Consider the following 20694-nt stretch of genomic DNA (forward strand, 5'->3'; position numbering starts at 1 on the left):
TTTATTATATTAATACTGCAAACATATTCACTTTGCCTCCTAGGCATTTTCGCATCTACCCAAAAGTTAAACTAACTTTGCGGTTGCCAATTGGCCTGTCATTTAATTCATTAATAGCAGCCACTGCCTCATTATAATTCATCATGGCAAGAATAGCTTCACCAGAAGACATTCCATATTCATTGCGCAGAATAGAAAGAGATTCTGGTATGATTTTATAACCATGGAAGAAATCCAGAATTTCATTAGCAGAAGCTTGAAACGGTATGTTCTTTAATTTAATCATTGTGACACGATCTGAGCCACATCTAGAAGTATAGTCAGGCCTAAAGTGCCCTTCTTGAAAACTACCAGGAATGCTGTCACCAGGAGGCCCTCTAAAAAGATCAGATGAGCAGATAAAATCATCAGACGGGTGTCTATAATTAGACAGGTGTTTTACGTTCCCATACAAAGAGGATCCTTGTGAACTGCTGGGGTAAAAATGTTCACCTCTTTCATATCCACGGAGATTGTCCTGTATCTTTTCATTTGATGTTGATGAAATATTAATACCAAACTCTTGCATTTGTTGCTCAGAAATACATCTTAGGAGTACCTCTGTTCCCAAAAACCGCCGGCGATTTAAGCTTTCAGCTTTGCGGGCTTGTTCTTCAGTTCTGAAGTTGACCAATGCTTCCCCAAGTCCAATTCCTTTGTCATCATAAAGCAAATAAATGTCACGGTTATCAATACTAAATCCTGCAAAGAACTTCTGTACTTCAACATTTGTCACATCAAATGGAAAGTTTCTCACATATACACAGGTCTTTAAGCCAGAATATTCATCTCTATCACTTCTTTCCTTTGCATGGTGCTGTCTTTCTGGTGATGTTTTTGTTTCAGAAGATCCAGTTAAGAACAACAGCTTTTCTTTTGTAATGGGATAGATGAAAATCGGCTGGCCTAGCAGTTCATTCTTGTGAAATTTAAATACAAACTCATACACCTCCAATGATTTACACAGCAAAATTGCCTTTTTCGTCTTTGCTTCGCCTTCTGGCTTTAAAAATATAATATGACTGGCAATCATACCTGGATGCCCAAAGAACTTTATCAAATCTTTCTTCTCAACAGTAGGTAGGAGATTTTTAATGAGTATATTATATTTACTGCTTTGAAAACGAGTGTGTGTCGTAAACCTCTGCGGTGGAGACCTTGAACGGGTGCGTATCATAAACCTCCGTTGTGGAGACCTTGACCGGGTGCGTGCCATAACCCTCCGTGGTGACCTTGACCGGGTCCGGGTCCTTGCCCTCCGTGGTGACCTTGACTGGGTGTGTGTCCTTACCCTCTGTGGAGACCTTGACCGAGGGCGTGCCTTAACCCTCCCCGGAGACCTTGAATGGGCACGTGACAAACCCCTCGCCACAGGAGACCTTGAATGGGCATGTGACAAACCTCTCGCCGCAGGAGACCTTGAATGGGCACGTGATGTAATCCTCCCTGCAGGAGACCTTGAATGAGTGCGTGCCATAACCCTCCCTGGAGACCTTGAACAGGTGCGTTTTCTTGAGGACAAATAGTCTGGCTCTCTTTGCGAATGCTCTCTGCTTGAAGAAAATGTTTCCTTATTCAAATGATGAGTGAAATGTTTGGTATTGAAAGGACCGCCAGTCTCTCCACCAAACTTAATCCATGTTCCTCTATTAGAGTTTCGTACGATAACAAATCTTGAACCCATATACTCTCTATCACGTTGAAGCCCTTCTGTGGCATGGCTTAATGTTGCAAATTTTACCACAGCTTCTCCAGTATTTTTACCATTAACTTTTCTCATAGCTATTCCCTCCACTTGTAATCCAGAGAAGAAATTGCGTACATCATCATCTGTTGCAGAGTAAGGCATACTACGTATATATAGGTACACACTTGGAAATGCCTCTTTCTTGGGCTGATTATAGTTTGGTTCCAAAATATCTGTATCACTGTTTCGAGATCCATTTGAACGGAACTCATTCTCCAACGGATCCATAGAACTACAGCTAGATTTATTAATTCCTTTATTAATGGCAGCAACTAAATTTGAAAAATTGCCAATTCCAGATGCGCCTGAGTTAATGGAACCTGCCCGTCTTTTCCTACTAATTTCTATTATACTCTGCATTTCTGTCTTGCTGCTAAGAAAGAACTCTATACGTGAATCCTTGATAAATCCTCCAGAATAGCTCATTGCTTGTCGTGCATCTTCATCTGTTGCAAATATAACGAAAGCTTCCCCCTTTTCTCCTCCAATGATATGTACACCTCCATCAGGAATACTCAATCCTGAGAAGAAGCGGCGAATATCTGCAGAACCCGCAACAACAGGAAGCCCCTGTAAACGGATGACTACCGCCATTCTGCACTCAGCCCACAACAATAATCACCTGTGGACAAAAAGGTATATGTGATAGCAAGCCTTTAGTACACTGGAAAAGTTAAGAAGTGCTACAAATAAATAAAAGAACTCCTTCATCTGGAATAACAAACCTATTTTAGTGTGAAAGTTTACACACTATTCAATCTGAAATTCCGCACTGTCCACCAGCATTCCCCATTTTAAAAGCAGCAATATCAAACATCACTCTTCTTACAATCTATAATAAGACATATCAAACCTTTCACAGAATATATTCTAGACAACTATGGTCCTATGTTCTTGCCATCCATTAGCAAAAGCCAAGAAAGATCTGTGATCAAAAATGTCTCACGACTCTCTAGCAACTTACACTGAAATCTTAGATTTTCAGACATTTATGTTCTATCAGTAGAACAGCCCACCTCATAACGAATCAAATTTCAGCCATCCTTGCCCCATGATCAGGATATTGAATTGCACATCTTTTCCAGTCACAAGCCTGGGAGAAAAAACCATCATCTCAGACAAAAGAAGCATTAAGCTTTGAAGCTTACCTTTTTTCCCTTTAGAAGACCTGATAAAGTCTGTGAAATCAATTTAACTGTGGAAAGAAAATGAAACATTATTAACGGTCAAGAAGCACGTTTACATACTATCCTGTGTTACTGTGGTATATTCATAATCATGGTCAACATCAGCCAATAAGAAAACAAGATTGGTATTCTTATGTTAAAATTATTTCCCAGTCCAGAGAGGCACAAAAATCAGAAATAACCAATCTCAACTGAACAACATTTTGGCCAGTGTATCCATTTAAAACAGATTGCAACAAGTGAAGAAAATAATTTGAAATCAGTCTTCAAAAGATCCACACAGAGTTGGGAGGAAGAACCCAAACATTTCACTGCCTGTAGCTATAGAAAACTGAAGTCCCACACAAAAATAGGGAGTTGGCAGTTGTTCTTAAATTCTTTTCAGAAGAGGGTGGCAAGATGTTCGCTTGTAGTTTAATTCGTTGTTGTAAAGATGACCATATTGGAAGAAAAATCCAAAAATTAAGTAAATTCGGGAAAATATACTGCTTATGCTCATTCCAATTTCACCACAAATGCTTGTCATTCAACCACAAATCCAGAATACAATATACTCTATGATATCTCTTTAAAGCACTAAAACATCACGAAAGTTAAGGCACTCAAATGTACTGACTACATTCATAAATGTAGTGTTCTCAAAGCGACTAGCATGAGTTTGGCCAAACTGCGGGAGGCAGTGGAAGATAGGCGTGCCTGGCGTGCTCTGGTCCATGGGGTCACGAAGAGTCGGACACAACTGAACAACAACATTCATAAAACATCTTCATGGCACTTTCCAAGCCAATCTTTTCACAAATTCCGTAAAATACATAAATATGAAGCAACAGAAAACTGGGTAGCCCAATCCTATGCAGGTTTAACCGGAGGTCCAACTGAGTTCAATGAAGCCTACTCAAAAACAAATGTCTGGATGATCACAATCACAGTGTCAAAATAGAATATTCTCTAGCATATATGGGAACAGTGCAAGAACCGAATTCATCTATAACTGATTCATCCGACCAAGAAAGCAAACTATGAAATCTTATTTACTTTAAACTTGATTTCAGTAAAGTACATAGAAACGGCCTACTTTCTTTCACCCCCTCTGCAAATATCTTAGACCACCAATCTGGAAGTTTCGAACAAGGGCTTTTTGAGAAGATTGAATAGTTCTCTAAAAGCACTATCAGTATCATACTGAAACCAATGGTTGTATTCTAATCAATAGGGATTAATAACATCTCATTACTCAAAAGCCTAATATCAAACATTTTTCTTATATACCGGTAATGTTATTGTTGGGAAGCAAGAACAAGAATAGCCTACTGAATCAGGCCAGTGGCCCATCTAGTCGAGCATCCTGTTCTCACAATGGCCAACCAGATGTCCTTGCAAGCAGGGCATCAGTGCAAAAACACTCTAACAATGCTAAAAACCAGCCACAAATGTTCTAAATACTCCTGGGTAACTCAAGATCTTCCACCAACACCATGGATGATATCCACCATGTCCAACACAGAACTGAATCTATTTTATTTGTTTTTCGGGTTTTTTAAAAAGACAACTATAAATTCTTTTTCCGTCCCAGTAGAGACCTCCAAAGCAAGTAGACAAAGGTATTCACCGAAAGGAAAGTTTTTACTTCTAGAGCCCCATCCCCCAACAATAACAAAAAATGAAACAAATATTAAAAATTTGCTAAGTATTTTGTATATCCACAGAATAGTTATTCCCAATTAAAAATCTGTACGTGTACTTTACTCCTATGCAGTCCTTGATGAGAAAGAAGCTAACACAAAACAAGAATATAGATTCCTGTTAAAACATGCACTTCTAACACCTAAACAGGCACTTCTAACTCCTATCCTTAAACTGTTCATGATAATGTTATTGGAGTACTGTAGTGTCTAGGCTATTCCTTCCCAGGGACTGGTGCATGATAGAACTCGGGGATATCCTGACAGAGCAAAAATATACTGTACTTTGGTACAGAGTATGTGAAGGGCAGAGAAGGCACGCCATCCTGAGCATCTTAGAATTCTTCCTTTTTCTCCAGGTAAATGCAGGCTAGGAGAAATCACACCACCAAAGAACATTTCTTGGGCAGCCATCAAGAACCATTTGTTAAAACAAGCTGTGAATGCGGTCAGCATCTCCTTAGTCGTGCGTGGTTCTCCCATACCAGTTCCTGTATATTCCAATGCACTCCCAGGGATGCCAGCGGCAGAAAGGTCCAGTGGGTTCCAAGGGATTGCTATTAACCAACCATTCGAATACGCGTGGGAGAACAATAGATTCTGTGGCTAGGGCGAAAAAGAAAAAGAAAAACCAAAATCAAAAGCCACGATGACCGTCACCGGGTATGAACTGGAATCACCAACCGGATCAGCCACTCCTAAATTGGAGCTGTAATTCGTCCCCAGGCCGGAATGAATTCCGTCCACAAAAAAGAACGGTGTTCGCTTGAAGGCAGTATTATTTTGTCACCGCACCTACTACAATGGACGCTGGAGGGGGAAGACATAGGCGCGGCCTCCCCCTACAAGTAGCCACCAGGTTCGTCCCGTCACCGGTTGCCCGCGCACTACTGAATATAAGTTATCACCCACCGGGGTATCGCTCGGACCCCTTTTACCACAAGGGAGAGAAGCACAGTAAGGGGCAGGAGGTGTTTCTGCAGCTTAAGACACTCACTACCGATAACAGCCAGGCAGCTTACCCGCGTGCTAACACACCAACTCGCGTGTACACACAAACACACATACGACCACACCCTTTAGCGCTACTAACCAAGCCCGTGTGGCGCGAATGGGCCCGGAGAGCGCCCAGGCTCCGCGACTTCCCTCAACGGAAGGAAGGAAACAGCGCAACCGCTTTGCTTTTGCTGCGGCGGGAAAACTCGCCAGACCCAACGGCGCGGCCTCTTCCGTACGGCCTCGCCACGTCCGAAAGCGCGCCTAGTCGCGGCCCGCCCAGCTACACCATCTGAAACGCGCGGTACTCGCTCGCCTCCAGCAGCAACAGCGCTACTCTCCCCTCGCTCTGCCTCACAGAGGAAAAGGCCCAACTGCAAGGGACAAAATGGCAGCCGCCTTCCTCCCCGTCTCCCTCAGGAGAAACGCGAGGACGGGCGCCGGGAGGAGGGGGAAATGGTTCTGCTGCGCACGCGCGCAAAGAGTCCCCCAGAAGCCGTCTAGCAACCAGTACGCATGCGTCTGTTGCTGTACAGGAAACTCGAGGCTTCACCAATCGTTTTGCTTTGTCGTATCGTTTTCTGTTAGTATGGCACATGAGCGGAAGAAGTAAGTTCTTGCGCACAGTGCAGTTTCGATGGAAAAGAATTAGAGTGTGGAAATAACAGCAGCTAATTTTTTACGTGTCTTCATTTCCACCTCTAGTTCAGAAATCAATCTGTGCCCTTTTTGTCTCATGCGAATTTTCGTTAAACTTCGCGCAGTTTTCCTGTCTGAAATCGAATGGAAAATAGGAGTTGGGGTTGGCTATTCCGGTTTCCTAGTGTTTGTCCAAAAAAAATTGGTGGTTGTCTAAATTTCTGGTGTTCTATCATCACCATTGGCAGTAGCTCCTAACAGCAGTTTTATAATCTGTGCCTTATGTAGCACCTACACAATAATCTCAAATAAATGCACTTATTCCCTGGCATGAACGAAACACCCATCTTGCTTGATTTGGAATTTGCAACCCTACGCTTTAACTGAGGAAAAAAAACCCTACTGAATTTGGGACGGATTTCTTCTGCGTAGACATGCTTGGTCTTTCCACGTAGAAAACCCGTTTATTGACTTGATGTAAGAGTGACCGCAAAACAGGGGGAAAAACTGACTTGCGAAAGGCCAATTTCCCCCCTTTATATTTGTCGAGAAAATTTTAGGCAGATCCCAGTATTCGGTCAACTAAGGCTGTAATCCTAACCCCAATTACCTTGGGAGCAAACCCCGTTGAATTCAGTAGGGCACCTACGGTATTGGGGAATGGTTGATTTGCGCACTCTGATATATTTGGTCTGCCTGGCATCCCGTAGCGGCAGCTCCGAAACGCGAGAGCCTATTGGCTGCGCCGCTGAGGAAGGCTGCCGAGGCCGAGGCCTCGGTAGCCATGGCGACGGCGAGGCTTTGGGTTTGCGCGGCCTTCTTCTTACTCCCGTTCGGCGCGGGACTGTCGGGAGGCCAGGGCTTCTTCCTCCCGCTGCACCGGCCCCAGGGCTGCGGTGGGACGCAGTACTTTGACATCGCCAGCCTGAGTTGCGGGCAGTGCGGGGCCTCGCAGAGGAAAAGCTCTCGGGGTGAGGAGAGCTGGGCGAGCGCGGCTTACAGGCGAAATCTCTAGGAAGGGCCGCCTGGCGAGGAGCCAGCGCCTCGGGAAGGCCCACGGGAGGGCTCCTTCCCCCGCTTGTATCGAAGCCTCATTTCTTTCCACTTCAGTCATACTCCCGAGTACATGAGCCGACCCATGAAATCCATGGCGTTCCCATTGATTGGAATGGGCCTGCTGCGGGTATGGCTAACGTTGCGTATTGCCCTATGTCTCCCTCCCTCTAATGTTTCAATTCAAATGCAGCTACAACGAAGAAATCGTTAAAGGCCAAGTGAAATAAACCGCAAGGTCCAACCCCAAAAATACCCAAACATCTTATGTAGTTACAAGAGAATGCAACTGTGTATGAAGTGGGTCTATGGAACTTTTCTTCAAGGGGTGAATTGATGGGATTTACCGGTATTCCAGGGCCGTTGATAAAGCATTTTAGAGAAGTGGGGCCTCTACAGAGAAGGCTTTTTCATGAATGCCTATTTGGTCTTGGGTTTGGACATCTAAGGAGGGCCTTTCCTGTCATCTTCGCAGGAGCTAAAGAACTGAGCTCAAAAATTTGTTGAGACCCAATCTTTCTTCATTTCATCAGTCCAATTAGGATGGGGAGAGAGTAATTTTGTTGTTGCTATTGTAAAACACACCAAGTGATCTACCAGTAGACCCTGATACGACACCTTGCTGTAAGGTGTGGCTGCTTCTGTCACTCCCTGGTGTGTGTTGTTATTTATATAATCAGTGTGCATGGTTAGGTTGAAAGAGTGACAGGTCCAGGGTCAGTCAGTAAGTTTCACAGCCTACAATAGGATTTGAATCCAAGTTTCCCCAAACAGAGTCCATTACTAGCCATCAAAGCACACAGAAGTGCCAATGGAGAGGCGGGCTTTTAGCATAGCTGTCAACCCTCCCTGCTGTTTCCCAATGCTGTAATAAGGGAATTTCCCACAAAAAAGGAAAGGTTGACAGCTATGTTTTAGGATATATTTCAGAGAGGTAAGCTTGTTAGAGCAAATTGGATTTCAGTGTGTAGCAACTGAAATAACAAGTTATTGTGTTGGTTTCAGGTACATCATGCACTTGTCTACCAGGATTCAAGTTAGTTTCTGATAATGGTGGATCTTCTATAGCTTGTGAAAAATGTCCAGAAAGCATGGTAATGTTATACTTGCAATAAATTCTAAACAGTTTTTACTGCAAACAATGTATAGATGTACTATATAGTTATAATGCAGTGAGATTTAAAATATTTCAATATGTGTTTTCTTAGAGTGGAGTTACCCAAGATGGATGGGACTGCATTACTTGTCCTAAAGGCTTAACTAGTGAAGGAAGATGTAAATGCCCGGTTAATGAGATCTTGGGTAAGAATTCTATGAAGTTGTTCATTGTGTTAAAATATTAGATATCTCCAGCAAAGGAAGCAGTACTGAATATTTTTGTGGGTTGTACCTAATATTTTAAGTCCATGAATGGAAAGATCTTCAATTCATGGAAAGAGAGTTGTGCACTTAAGAGTTGCACACCAAGGCTGTGTACACACTATACATTTAAAGTACATTATGTCCCCAAAAGAATCATGGGAGCTGTAGTTTACCTATCACCAAATTACAGTTCTCAGCACCCTTAACAAACTATAGTTCTCAAGATTCAGGTTGGGGAAAGTCATGTGCTTAAAATGTATGATGCATACTCAGCCTCAGAAAGGGTCCTATTCATGGGATGAAAAGATTGGATATAATACTATATGTTTGATTTCTGTCTTAAGGAAGTAACAAAAATATATTAGTCTTTTCACCCACCCAATATCAAATACTATGCTGCATTTGAGGAAGGTCATTTTTGCAGCTATTGTACTATGGGCTTCTCAACTAAAATCAAGAGGTCAATAAGTCAGTAACAGAATGATAATAACAGAGACAAAAAATGAAAATATAAACTTATTAACTTGCTTTATACTGTCAATGATTTGTCTGTCTAACTTGGCATTGTCTCTTCTGACTAGCTTTACAAGACTTCAAGTTGAGGTCTTTCCCTGCTACCTTAAATGCTTTAATTCAGGAGTGAGGAACAGGATCCAGTCAGTAGGCTAGATCCTGACCTCTCCCACACCTGTGGGTCATTTTGACAAGTTTCTATAGCATAGTTGTTAGGATTAAGAGACCCATCCATGTGTAAAAAGCACTTCCAAGTAGCTGGTTTTCTAAGTGCATCAATCCCTTATGTCACATGGAGTTTCACTCCAGAGAGTTCCGGAAGATTTTGGAATGATTTTTTCATAACCACCAGAGCCTATGGAAAAAAGAGCAGTCCTAGAAGGCCCCAGCGTATGTGCAGAACACTGAAAAGCCCTTTGGATCACAGTAAAGTTTTAAATTTGTGACGTGCATTAGGCAACTGAATTTTCTAGCTTTTTTCTGAAACATTGCATTTGTACACGGTTATTCACATGTACATATTATATGAGCCTATATGCCATGTAGTACTATATGTGTTCATATTCTCTTACTTAGTGGAAAGAGACACCAATGGTGTGGTGTTGGCAGATGCATTATGTGTTCCATGTGATGGAAAAGGGAAGTCATTTGCTACTTCAAATGCATTAAATAACATGTAAGTATTCTTTTTGTTGAAGACTTGCTTTGGGAGAAGGGGTTGTTGATTTATTCTTTTATTCATGGACAAATATATGAAACTGGAAGTAAGTGCAATTGATACAATTTTGCAAAATGTTGCAGGAATGCGGTTGTATGCAGTGCTTTTTTCTAAAAAATAAAATAAAAATGTTTAGGGGTACTCTCATTTTCCTACTCATATTGAAATACTGCCCCTCAATGAGGCCAAACTTAGATTCACAAATGTTTAGGGGTATGCGTCCCTCCAGAAAAAAAACACTGGTTGTATGCAATATTACCCAGGTAACATTCCATGCATGCTGCCTTACCCTCATCTCCCCATGCACCCCAAAATCCATTTCACAGAGCCCACCAACCCTTTTGGAGCAGACTTTGAAGGGTGGCTGCAGGGGAGAGGAGGAGGAAGTTTTGTTGTGCAAGTAGAACGCTGCTCTGTAAGCTGAACAGCATTGCATACAACCTATAATTTCAAACTTTCTGACGCGCTCCCATGTTTAAAAGAAAATGGAATCAGATCAGATACATTTTCAGCTCCATAAGTCATAGTTTAACTAAATGTCAGGTCTGTGTAGTGGGTTCTTACTCACTGGTTGAAGACCAATGCTTTAAAGCACAGTTCCCTATTACAGCTGAAATGGGGAACTTCAGTTTTATGTCAGGTTTCTAAAAAGGATTTAAACTTGGTTAGTGAACTGATGTTAAACCATAGGGTAGAATTCAGTGTTGTGCTATGACAAATGTTCTAGCTGCACAAGCATTTTACCTGTACACTGTTTCAGGACCTCCAACCAGCCAGTTTCAGAGGGCACAGTGTAAGGGGGGGGGGGGAGTCCCATAATGGGGAACTGGCTTGAAGATGCCAGAACTGGAGCACTAGAGGAAACCAACAGAAAACTGAAGCAAGGAGGCTCAAACCCAACACTCGTTCCTAGCTTTCTGTATTGTAGTTTAGGAAGCTGGCAGTGATAAGTCCAAAAAGATCCATTTTCAGTAAATTACTGATAGCATGCAAAAGGAAGCTGGTTCTGGAATATAAGGGCAGTAGTTTTTCTGTATAGGTGGAAGAGAAAGTTCAACTCAACATCCTCCTAAACATGTGCATCATTTTGTCTAATACAGTTGTTTTTGATTTGAAGAAAAAACCTCAATATGTGTTTGCTACTTTTTCAGTGCTGAGAAATATGTGTAAACCTATAAACTTTCCTTAAGCTTAGGCCAGATTTACTTAAATTTCTCTAAAAGAATGCACAAATATAAGCCCCAAATATCTTTATGTTCTTCAAACTATTAACATTTGTTTGCCTCTAGATTAGTCTCCTCCATCTTGGTGCCCTTCTGATATTTTGGAATACAACTCCCATCAGCACTGGCTGTGGTAGTTTGGGTCCAGTGGGAGTTGTAGTTCAGTCTTCCCAACCTGCTGGATTGCAGTTCCCACCATCCAGACCATTTAAGTTCATCCCTGACACTGGGGCTAATGGGAGTTGGAGTACAACACTACCTGGAGGACTCCTGGCAGGCAAATGCTACTCTAAATGCTATTATTATTATTACCATATATACTTGAGTATAAGCCTAGTTTTTCAGCACATTTTTTGTGCTGAAAAAGCTGCCCTCGGCTTATACTTGAGTGAGGCGGGCGGTGGGGGCGGCGAGAAAGAAGCCCTTTCTCTCCGCTTGTGCTGCCACCCGCTCTCCCCAGTCAACCATTCCTTAAGAAGCATACAAGAACAGCGGTTCTTTACTCTCCCCAGGCAGCTTGTTCCATTCCTGAACTGCTCGCATAAATGCAAACTTGCCAAAGGAGGAAGAGGAAGGAGCAGCCCAAAGGGCTGCTTTCGGGCTGCTCGTTCCTCCTCCTCCTCCACAGCGGCAAAGGTGAACCGGCTTATACTCGAGTCAATAAGCTTTCCCATGTTTTTGTGGGAAAATTAGGTGCCTCGGTTTATATTCGGGTCGGCTTATGTTCGGGTATATACGGTACTATTATTATTAAGATTATTATTAATAATAATTTATGTACCAGGCTATATCCGCAGGTCTCGGGGCCTTTCACAAGATAAAATTACAATATAAAAACACAAAATATATAATCAAAATGTAAACAGAAACAGCCAAATAACACCCCCACACACACATAAAAACACTTAAAAACGATTTTAAAAGCACACAATTAAAAAGCAGTTTGAAAGGATGTAAACAGTACTCGCTGCTGGGCAGCAGTAGTCCTTTTGTAGTTTGTCAAGCCCTACCCTAGGCCTGGTAGAGAGATTCAAGAGCAGGACCCTCAGGCTGTCAGCAATCTGAGCAAATTGAGATTACTCGATTGAGCATTATGCTAGATGTTTTTGTGCTAACTCTTTTTTTTCAGTTCAACAGTTATTTCAGGATGCTTCATTTCTATGAGGAGAACAAGACATTATAGAAAATGCTAGGTGTCAGTCAAAAATAGCATTCCCACATCTATGCCACATCTCATCTGTAGCATCAGGTGAAACTCACTAGGGGAAATCAATTCATCATTCTGCTAGTTTACCCAGCAGCAGCCTCCAATGCTTATGAAGCTAGCATGAGAAAATTCATAGTGTGATCATATTACAGCACATAGTGAGTTTCACAAGATATTATGGGAGGAATGAGACACAGAGATATCATTTTTTGCAGCATTTTTGTCCTCCATAACTCTACTTATCTCTCACAAGTATATCTGAATTGGATACTCTGAACTGTTAGATATGTGCACCTGATAGAACTAATGGTATAGTCTGCTTTTCATAAATGGGGCAAGTCTGTTCTCTGGTGTTGCCTGTGATGTTATTTCATTATAAAGGATTACTAAACTATAGGGTATGAAATGCCTTCAAATTCTATTTTCATCTTTTTAGGTGTATAAGATGTGAACCAACATTCATCAGTGTAAACAAGTCATGTAGCTGTTCTGAGCCCAATATTTTAGTAAGTACAATAGGACATCTTTGGGAGAAGGAAAGGTTAAGGAAATAACCCCTATGCAAATCTGGAGTGGAGTCCCTAAGACAGTTGGGTGGTGTCTTGTATGCCTCCTTCCAGCAACACCTGCAGCCTAGCTGGTGCCACATGCATTGCTCTGCTTTACTTGGGACCACATAAATGAGGTCAAGTGGTGGTCTTGTTTTCTGGGCAGCCCAGGAACTCACTGCTCAGGCATGCTCCCCAGTGAGGTCACCGATGCTGCTAACGCAGCAATAACAATGCAGTCTCTGCAGTTACAGCGGGCGCTTTGATTCTGCAATGATTTGACTTTGCCCACAGAGGTGCACTGCATTGTTCCTTGAGACGGATGCAAACGAAATAATAGGACAATATGTAGGCGAAGCAGTTTCAGTTATATCCCACAGTGGGAGGTTTGCTCATGTAAGCTACCTTCCCTGTCATCACATCCTAGGTCCCCTGACCCTCAAAAGATGCTATGTCACAGTACTGCAGTAGGGGGAGGACACAGAAAGGGCCCTTTGTGCAAGTGGGATTCTGCTCACCTAACTCTGGATTCATGCCTCTTTCCATTTGTGACAAAGCTATTCTAGATCCAAGCCTCTGTCTTTAAGAGTAGATATTTACATAATTTGATTTTTTAAATATATATATATCTTTTCAGACAGGAGGTTTATGCTTCAGGAGTACGGGGAATTACCCCCCAAAGGGAATTGCAACAGTACGCTTTGGAAAGCTAGTAAGTCATAGTAATAATCATTTTGTTTGCATGCTGCCAGAGTGTTTGCAGACGTTCAAGGTGACACATTTACACTTAAAATGAGCACACACACATCCAGCAACAATAGAAATACATCAATCAATGCAAAAATGTAAGTACATCATAGATATAAGAGCATAAGACTAAACCCTCATGGAGTCACGCACAATAGCATTCTCCCTCCTGTGGTTTCCAGCAGCTATTATTCAGAAGCATTACTGCATGCCATATGTATCCACACTATGTTAGTATGAAGAGCAATTCAGTAAAACAATTTATATCAAAACAGCAGTATGCAATGCAATAAATAAATAAATAATCAAGTTTACATATTATTCCAAAAATTGGTTAATCTAACAATATAATTCATTACATTAAGCAAATAATTATTTTTTATTCATTATTTATCCCCCTTTTATTGTACTCCTTATCTAACAGATACCTGTTTTGTGTCGCAAAACATTTATGATCGGTGTAGTGGTTAGAATGTCAGACTAGGACCTGCAAGACCTGGATTCAAATGCACACATTTTCTCTAAATCTCACTGGGTGACATTAGGCCAGTCACTGCCTCTCAGCCTAACCTACCACACAGGGTTACTGTGGGTATTAAGTGAGGAGGGGGAGAACCAGTGCTTTTTTCCAGGGGGTACTCAAGGGTACGCTGTACCAGCACCTGGTATGTGTGTGTGTGTGTGTTTGGGGGGGGTGTTAAAAAGTGTGGCACTTACTGTAACAACTTCATGGTGAGTACCGACACTTACCCAGTATTTTTCTAGGGGGGGGGAAGCACTAGGGAGAATCATGTACAACACTGAGCTCCTTGGAGAAAACAATGGGATAAAAATGCAATAAAACAAATAATACAACTCCTAGAAATGTTTACAGAAGCACCTACCACCCACTAGCAGCATATTACTCCAAAAGCAGAATATAAAGTTTCTGGTATCCACGACAGTTCAATCCTCCCACAACAACAGTAGCATTAAAAAGAGAGCACAAGCCTCAATGAGGTGAGGGCCTGCTCTTCTACCTTGAACCAAAACAATTTGCTGTAACCATTTTGACTTTCTGGTCTTATTTATAGGGCATCACCTTGATATCAGCATGGTTTTCAAAAAACCTACAAGCGTCAGCAGCTGCTTGCTGGGTAAGCTTTGAAGGTTTTTCTCTTTCAACAGGATTACTGATAAGTATTACTAATACACATAGTTTATTATTTTGTGATTCCATGGATAATCTGTGGATTGAAACCTGGTTGCAGTTTTCCCTGGTGCTTTGAGGTATTGAAACAGTGTAGAAGTGTAAAATGTGCTGCAGAATGCCTCTTCCCAGTGTTACTTAAAACTTCTCAAAGCATTTTTTAAAAAAATTAAAAAAAAAACCTTTAAAAAGCCAGAAATGGTATTCTAAGATGATACTTTTAGTTTTAAAATATCTTTACAGTCTTGTAATAATTGTCATTGGCTTATCTCCTTGCAGCTGTACTCCAACCTTACATCTTGCCAAACACTTGGAAATATGTGTGTGATGAACATGAATAGTTTGAGCTCTGGCAGCACAGATGCATGTGGTCTATTTCAGTATGTTTTTGCAAATACTGCTGGACTTGGTACTGTTCATTCCATATCATTTTGGTATGTGGCATTTGCTACTCATTTATAGATAGATAGATTTGCTACTCATTTATAGATAGATAGATAGATAATCTAGAAATTAATAGTTGCAACAAACATCATGTAACTGTTTGCAGGAGACAGAACCTTCCATGGCTATACTATGGTGACCAGCCAGGATTAGCATCACAGGTTCTTGACACAACCCAGTTTCCTGCTAGTTTCACTTTTAAAGGAGAAAACAAAGTAAGTTGCAATTTTTTTAAAAAAATACTTTGAGTCCAGGTTTATTCTTCGTGTGATTCAGTTATGATGAGATTGCACAGGTTTCCAGTTTTCCTCATAATTTTAATGTGTTCCTTGTAATTGAGGCTGCAGTCCTCTACTCCAGGGGTGGGTAACCTGCAAACCAAACAGAGAAAGAAAGATCTAGGCCTCTGGCCAGAAAATATTCCCCACCTCTGCTCTACTCCAGGGGTGTTTAACTACGTTGGTCTGGATGACTGGATCATTCCTTAGCAAAAGGCCCCACAGAGATTGGTTCTGCTCCACTGAGGCACTAAATTTAAAGAGTGACAAATGCAAGTCCAGTTGCTAAGCAACAGTAAAAAGCACATGTGTATGCTTCTGATTAGGGACGCGGGTGGCGCTGTGGGTTAAACCACAGAGCCTAGGGCTTGTCAATCAGAAGGTCGGCGGTTCGAATCCCCGTGACGGGGTGAGCTCCCGTTGCTTGGTCCCTGCTCCTGCCAGCCTAGCAGTTTGGAAGCACCCCAAAAAGTGCAAGTAGATAAATAGGTACTGCTCCGGCGGGAAGATGAACGGCGTTTCCGTGTGCTGCTCTGGTTCGCCAGAAGTGGCTTAGTCATGCTGGCCACATGACCCGGAAGCCGTATGCCGGCTCCCTCAGCCAATAAAGCGAGATGAGCGCTGCAACCCCAGAGTCGTCCGTGACTGGACCTAATGGTCAGAGGTCCCTTTCCTTTATGCTTCTGATTGTTCCTTGGCAGCCACAACTTTACCTACTCGCACATGGCATCAGGTGAGTAATAGGTGGTCATGGATGGCCCCAAATGACTGGCCTAGTGGGCCCAATTTGGCTCATGGGTGAGACATTCCCTACCCATGCTACACTCATCTGGCAGTAAGTGCAATTCAGTTCAGTAAGGCTTAATTCTGAGAAGACACTTCTCAGTTATATTGCACTTTTGCAATATAAACTTCTTTTAGTATCAGCCATAAAATCAGAAAGGGGGGGGGGAATATACATGAAGTGACCAAAATGTTTGCAATTTCAGCTCTAATATTTTGGAGAGTTTGATTCTACATTACACTGGCATACCTGCTAGGTTTGATTTCCTTGACTGTCTTCCCAGCCAAACTGATCTTTTACTTTACCCAAAGAAGTTGAATTCTCTTCAAGCACTTTATTACTGAGTTTATGCACAGCAGCTCAGCAAGTAGTTAACAAGGGCTTGCAGACAGGTTAATAACCAACTGATGATTATATGTTGTATATAAGTGTAATGTAACTCTGAAATGATGGTTAATTTGTAAACCAAACAAGTAGCATGTACTGTAGTCCATATTATTTATTTTGCTGAAGCAGTTTTATTATACACTTTAGGAACATGTTGGGGTCTGGTTTATTATACAAAATTCACCTTTCATTTCATGGATAAGTTTTTGTTAAAATATGGACTTTGTTCCCCACAATAGTTTGAGAACAACAAACTAACTTTTCACACTTGCATGGTATTGTGCGTGTTACACAATGTAGCTACCTGGTAAAGCAGGACATTTACATTAGGTATCTAATTTCTTTGGCAAAATTATAGAAGAAGTGAAATGCTAATAATATTTTAGTTTTGTTTCATGTGTGCTGTAAGAAATGTCTAAAATATAAAATACCAGTTTTTAAAGGCACTTTTATCTTCATTGACAGAATATAAAATTGCAGTTTATTGCTGCTTCATATGATGCAGGGGGAAATTTTCTTAAATGGCAGTATTTAGAAGGTGGTGTTTTGCAGGTAAGCTTGTGTTTGTTATTTATGATACATCATGGATTAAATTTAGAGCCATGAACCAAATGAGGGAAAGTATGAACACATCATTTCAAAGCATCTAGTATTTAGTATATCTCTTTTTTCTATGGCCTCATAGTTTGTAAATATGTTGGTCAGCAAAGAGGGGGGAAATGGCTCAGTTCAATGCTGTGCATGGTTCTAATGAACATGCAGAGATCCACCTAAGCTGGATCTGGCTTGTTACTTCAATGTCTGGAGAAACTTTGTGTACATAGACTCTGCTGTTGAAGTGAATTTGACAGTTCGTGCTCATACAGAGTTTTGAATATGCATTGGAGCCCCATGTGCTGCCCAGAGCCACTGAACAGAGGACACTTTGATTATTTATCATCATTTTTTTCATTTTTTGCAAGTGTCCTGTTCACGTTTTACACTACCTGTTTGCTTTTATTCATCATTTACATATTAAGTTAGCAGAGGGCGCTCAGGTGACTACAGTTATTTCTTTTTCCCCATCCACATATGGCATAGCTTGACCTGCCTGTCCTGAGAGGATTATTTCTGAAATGTTTGAAAGCTTAATTTGCTTTGGTGGAATGTGAAAGAAGCAAAGTTGGCTTTTAAACGACCAGCTACTGTCACAATTTTTATTCTGTTATTTTAAAGCTTATGTTTACCTTTTACTAAAAAATGATAAATGCAGAAGTTTGTGTTTGTGAGGGGGGCGGTAGTAGGTATATGAAGACTGCACTAAAATATGCCAAATGTTTGATTATTATACTTTTTTAATTTGCAGCTTTGCCCAGATACGCTAACTAAACTGAATGCTGCTTACATTTTTGGGACAACTTATCAACAAAAAGTAAGAGTAATTTAAAACAGTATTAAATATGTTCATGCAAGCTGGAGAAGGTGCAGAAAAGGACAAGCAAAAAGATTGGGGGCAGGTGCCATTCCCCTCCAAGGAAAAGTTACAGCACTAGAGCTTTAAACTAAAAACAATGCAGGTAGGGGTAGGAGGAACATGATCAAGGCTCATAAAAGAATGCACTGTGTCAAGAAAGTACCGGGTAGATAGAAGTTTCTCTCTTTCTCTTATATACTAGAATCATGGGTCACCTAATGAAGTTGAATGTTGGGAAATTCCAGACAGGTAAAAAGAAGGTACTTCGCAACCTGGAAGACTTTAAAAGGGGATTAGGCAAATTCATTGAGAAGAAGGCTTTTAGTGATTACTAGTTATGATGGCTATATCATAGCTCCAGGCTCAGAGGCAGTTTTTCTGTGAATACTGGTTGCTGGGGAATAAAAGCAACAGAGGGCTATTGACCCTCAAGCCCAGCTTGTGGGCACCTCATGGAAATCTGGTTGGCCACTGTGGGAAACAGTACACTGCCCTAGTTAAACCATTGGTTTAACTCAGCAGTGCTCTTCTTCCATTCTCAAGAGGAGAAATGCAGCTACTTTTCAAGTCTGATGCTCTGCTCAGCAACATAAATTTTGATGCAGATTGAATCATTTCTCTGTACGATCGCTAGAAAGTAATTGCACGTCTATACTTTTCATTCTGTGAGAGGGTAGAATTTATTAAGAATTCCAGGGGAATTTTTCAGGGATTTTATTGGAACAGTGAAGATACGTATTTTATTCTAGTTCATTTTACCTTTATGCTCTTTTTCTACAGTGTACAATATCGATTTCCAAAATGTTAAAGGATTATTCTAATCCTGTATTTTATGATGTGTTCCTTGAATATTATGATGAAGAAGATGGACAAAAGTACCTTTGGGCAGTGCCAGTGTTAAACTTAAATCTTCAGTATAATGAAATGTTTGTGAACCGAGGTAAGAACATTCAGGCTCTATTCTCAGTGAGCTTAGACTATATACATTCTGTTACATGCAATAATTCTAGTTTTTTGGCAACGTATTGTTTCACTGTGTCTGTCATTATATTTGTGATGTAATATCACACAAGTCTTCTTTTGTAAACAGTCACCTTGTTTGAACATAATGTGGCAAAGTCACAAACCTTTTTCTCCCGAGTTCATTGTAATGCATGTTGACAATTGGTGGTACCAGAGCCAAGCAACATTCTTTGTTGCTCCCCATAACCTTACAAAAGAAAGTGTGGTGGTAGTGATCTAATGAAAGAGAGAGTGAGTGATGGGTGGTAATAATCTTAACTTCAGTATTACATGAAGAAGCCTCAGGTTCCCCTCTTTTCCAGTGCAGCACTGAAAATAAGCTTTCACTTCTGATTTCAGTTAACTGCAATTTACTGTTGCACGTGAACTCTAAACTATTTTTTTAAAGAAGCCAGCTTCATGAACCACTGCTTTAAATTGATAGTTTCAGTAAAGCATAGTTAAAACTAACCACAGTTTGTCCAATTTTTTCATGGCCTCAGCAGAGGAGGAATGGGGTGGGGGAGGCACACAATCCTGAGGCTCATTCACATAACGTTACACCACAGTTTAGTGTTATGTCCAAACAAGTTCATTGACTTTAAGGAGAATTTGAAATGTAGTTTATATGAAGAGGTTGTTGATTTTGAAATGAGAGTCAGAATTTTGATAGATCATTCTTATTATAGCTTTCGCTGTTGAATTAGAAGCATGACATAGTAAACCTGCATCTTCTGAAAACAAGGAAATGTTCGTTTTTCTTTGAAAATTTACTTGCCCTAGTTTCTTTACTACTATCATTTTCGCATGCTAATATTTATAAAAGTATATTTCATTATTTCTTCATTACACTGCTGCTGTTCTATATTAAAGTTTTCTGTTTTGAAATTTTAATTTTACATTTTTTTAAAAAAAGGTAGCAATATGAATAATTGGCTTTTGACACGTCGAATGTTTTTGGTGGATACTTTAAGTGGACAAGAAAATGACTTAGGAAACCAGCCAAGAATAATCAGAATTGCTAGTGAAATAACAATAAGGTGAGATCACATGACGATACTACCAGCTATAGCTTCCCAATTATAAATTTGACATTACCATGATTTACTTATAATTTACTTGTTATCATTATTTATCTTATTTGTTGTGAGAAAATATTTAATAAATTTTGCAAGGCATTTAGCATACTAACAATGTAATCCTGTATGTGTTGGCTCAGAACTAATGTGCTTTTAAGATTTAATGGCATCTTGCCTCTTTGGGAATGGAAGACAATTTAAAAGGAAAACCCATTCTGTACATATGGTTCACTGCAGAAAATCAACAGTTCTTTTACTGTAAGGCAGACTAAAATTAATTTAATTTTTTACTTTGTATATGCACATCACATTAGATTATTATAACCATTGTTAAAATAAAGTTTTATCAGAGATCTGGGTTTTTGTTTAGTGTCTAATTTCTCATCTCCTTTTATTTCTTTGTTAACATTGTGTTGT

The 20694-nt window shown here is 40.6% G+C and overlaps 2 protein-coding genes across 4 annotated transcripts in view; one reads left to right on the forward strand and one right to left on the reverse strand.

Moving 5' to 3' along the window:
• Positions 1-27: 27 nt before the first annotated feature.
• Positions 28-6084, reverse strand: LOC117050151 (RNA-binding protein 12B-like). 2 transcript variants are annotated; one of them, XM_033155568.1, is made up of 3 exons: positions 5749-6084; positions 2935-2981; positions 28-2408 (listed from the first exon to the last, which is right to left on the reverse strand). In XM_033155568.1, the coding sequence occupies exon 3, from the start codon at positions 2378-2380 to the stop codon at positions 56-58; it is 2325 nt and encodes a 774-aa protein (XP_033011459.1). In that variant the 5' UTR covers positions 2381-2408; positions 2935-2981; positions 5749-6084; the 3' UTR covers positions 28-55. The 2 variants fall into 2 exon arrangements, with proteins under 2 accessions (XP_033011459.1, XP_033011458.1); XM_033155567.1 differs by lacking the exon at positions 5749-6084 and having other exon boundaries at positions 2935-3211.
• Positions 6085-7051: 967 nt separating this feature from the next.
• The window catches only part of LOC117050153 (meckelin-like), a 33064-nt gene continuing 19421 nt past the window's right edge, over positions 7052-20694 (forward strand). For both annotated transcript variants that reach the window (XM_033155571.1, XM_033155572.1), the window contains exons 1-13: positions 7052-7261; positions 8349-8437; positions 8552-8645; positions 9795-9894; positions 12803-12872; positions 13552-13626; positions 14735-14797; positions 15130-15284; positions 15401-15509; positions 17209-17295; positions 18089-18154; positions 18977-19136; positions 20115-20238. In XM_033155571.1, the coding sequence (XP_033011462.1) occupies positions 7075-7261; positions 8349-8437; positions 8552-8645; positions 9795-9894; positions 12803-12872; positions 13552-13626; positions 14735-14797; positions 15130-15284; positions 15401-15509; positions 17209-17295; positions 18089-18154; positions 18977-19136; positions 20115-20238 (1379 nt within the window). In that variant the 5' untranslated portion in view covers positions 7052-7074. The remainder of the gene's footprint in view (positions 7262-8348; positions 8438-8551; positions 8646-9794; positions 9895-12802; positions 12873-13551; positions 13627-14734; positions 14798-15129; positions 15285-15400; positions 15510-17208; positions 17296-18088; positions 18155-18976; positions 19137-20114; positions 20239-20694) is intronic.

This window comes from Lacerta agilis, chromosome 7 (assembly GCF_009819535.1).
Source record: "Lacerta agilis isolate rLacAgi1 chromosome 7, rLacAgi1.pri, whole genome shotgun sequence".
Taxonomy (NCBI): domain Eukaryota; kingdom Metazoa; phylum Chordata; class Lepidosauria; order Squamata; family Lacertidae; genus Lacerta; species Lacerta agilis.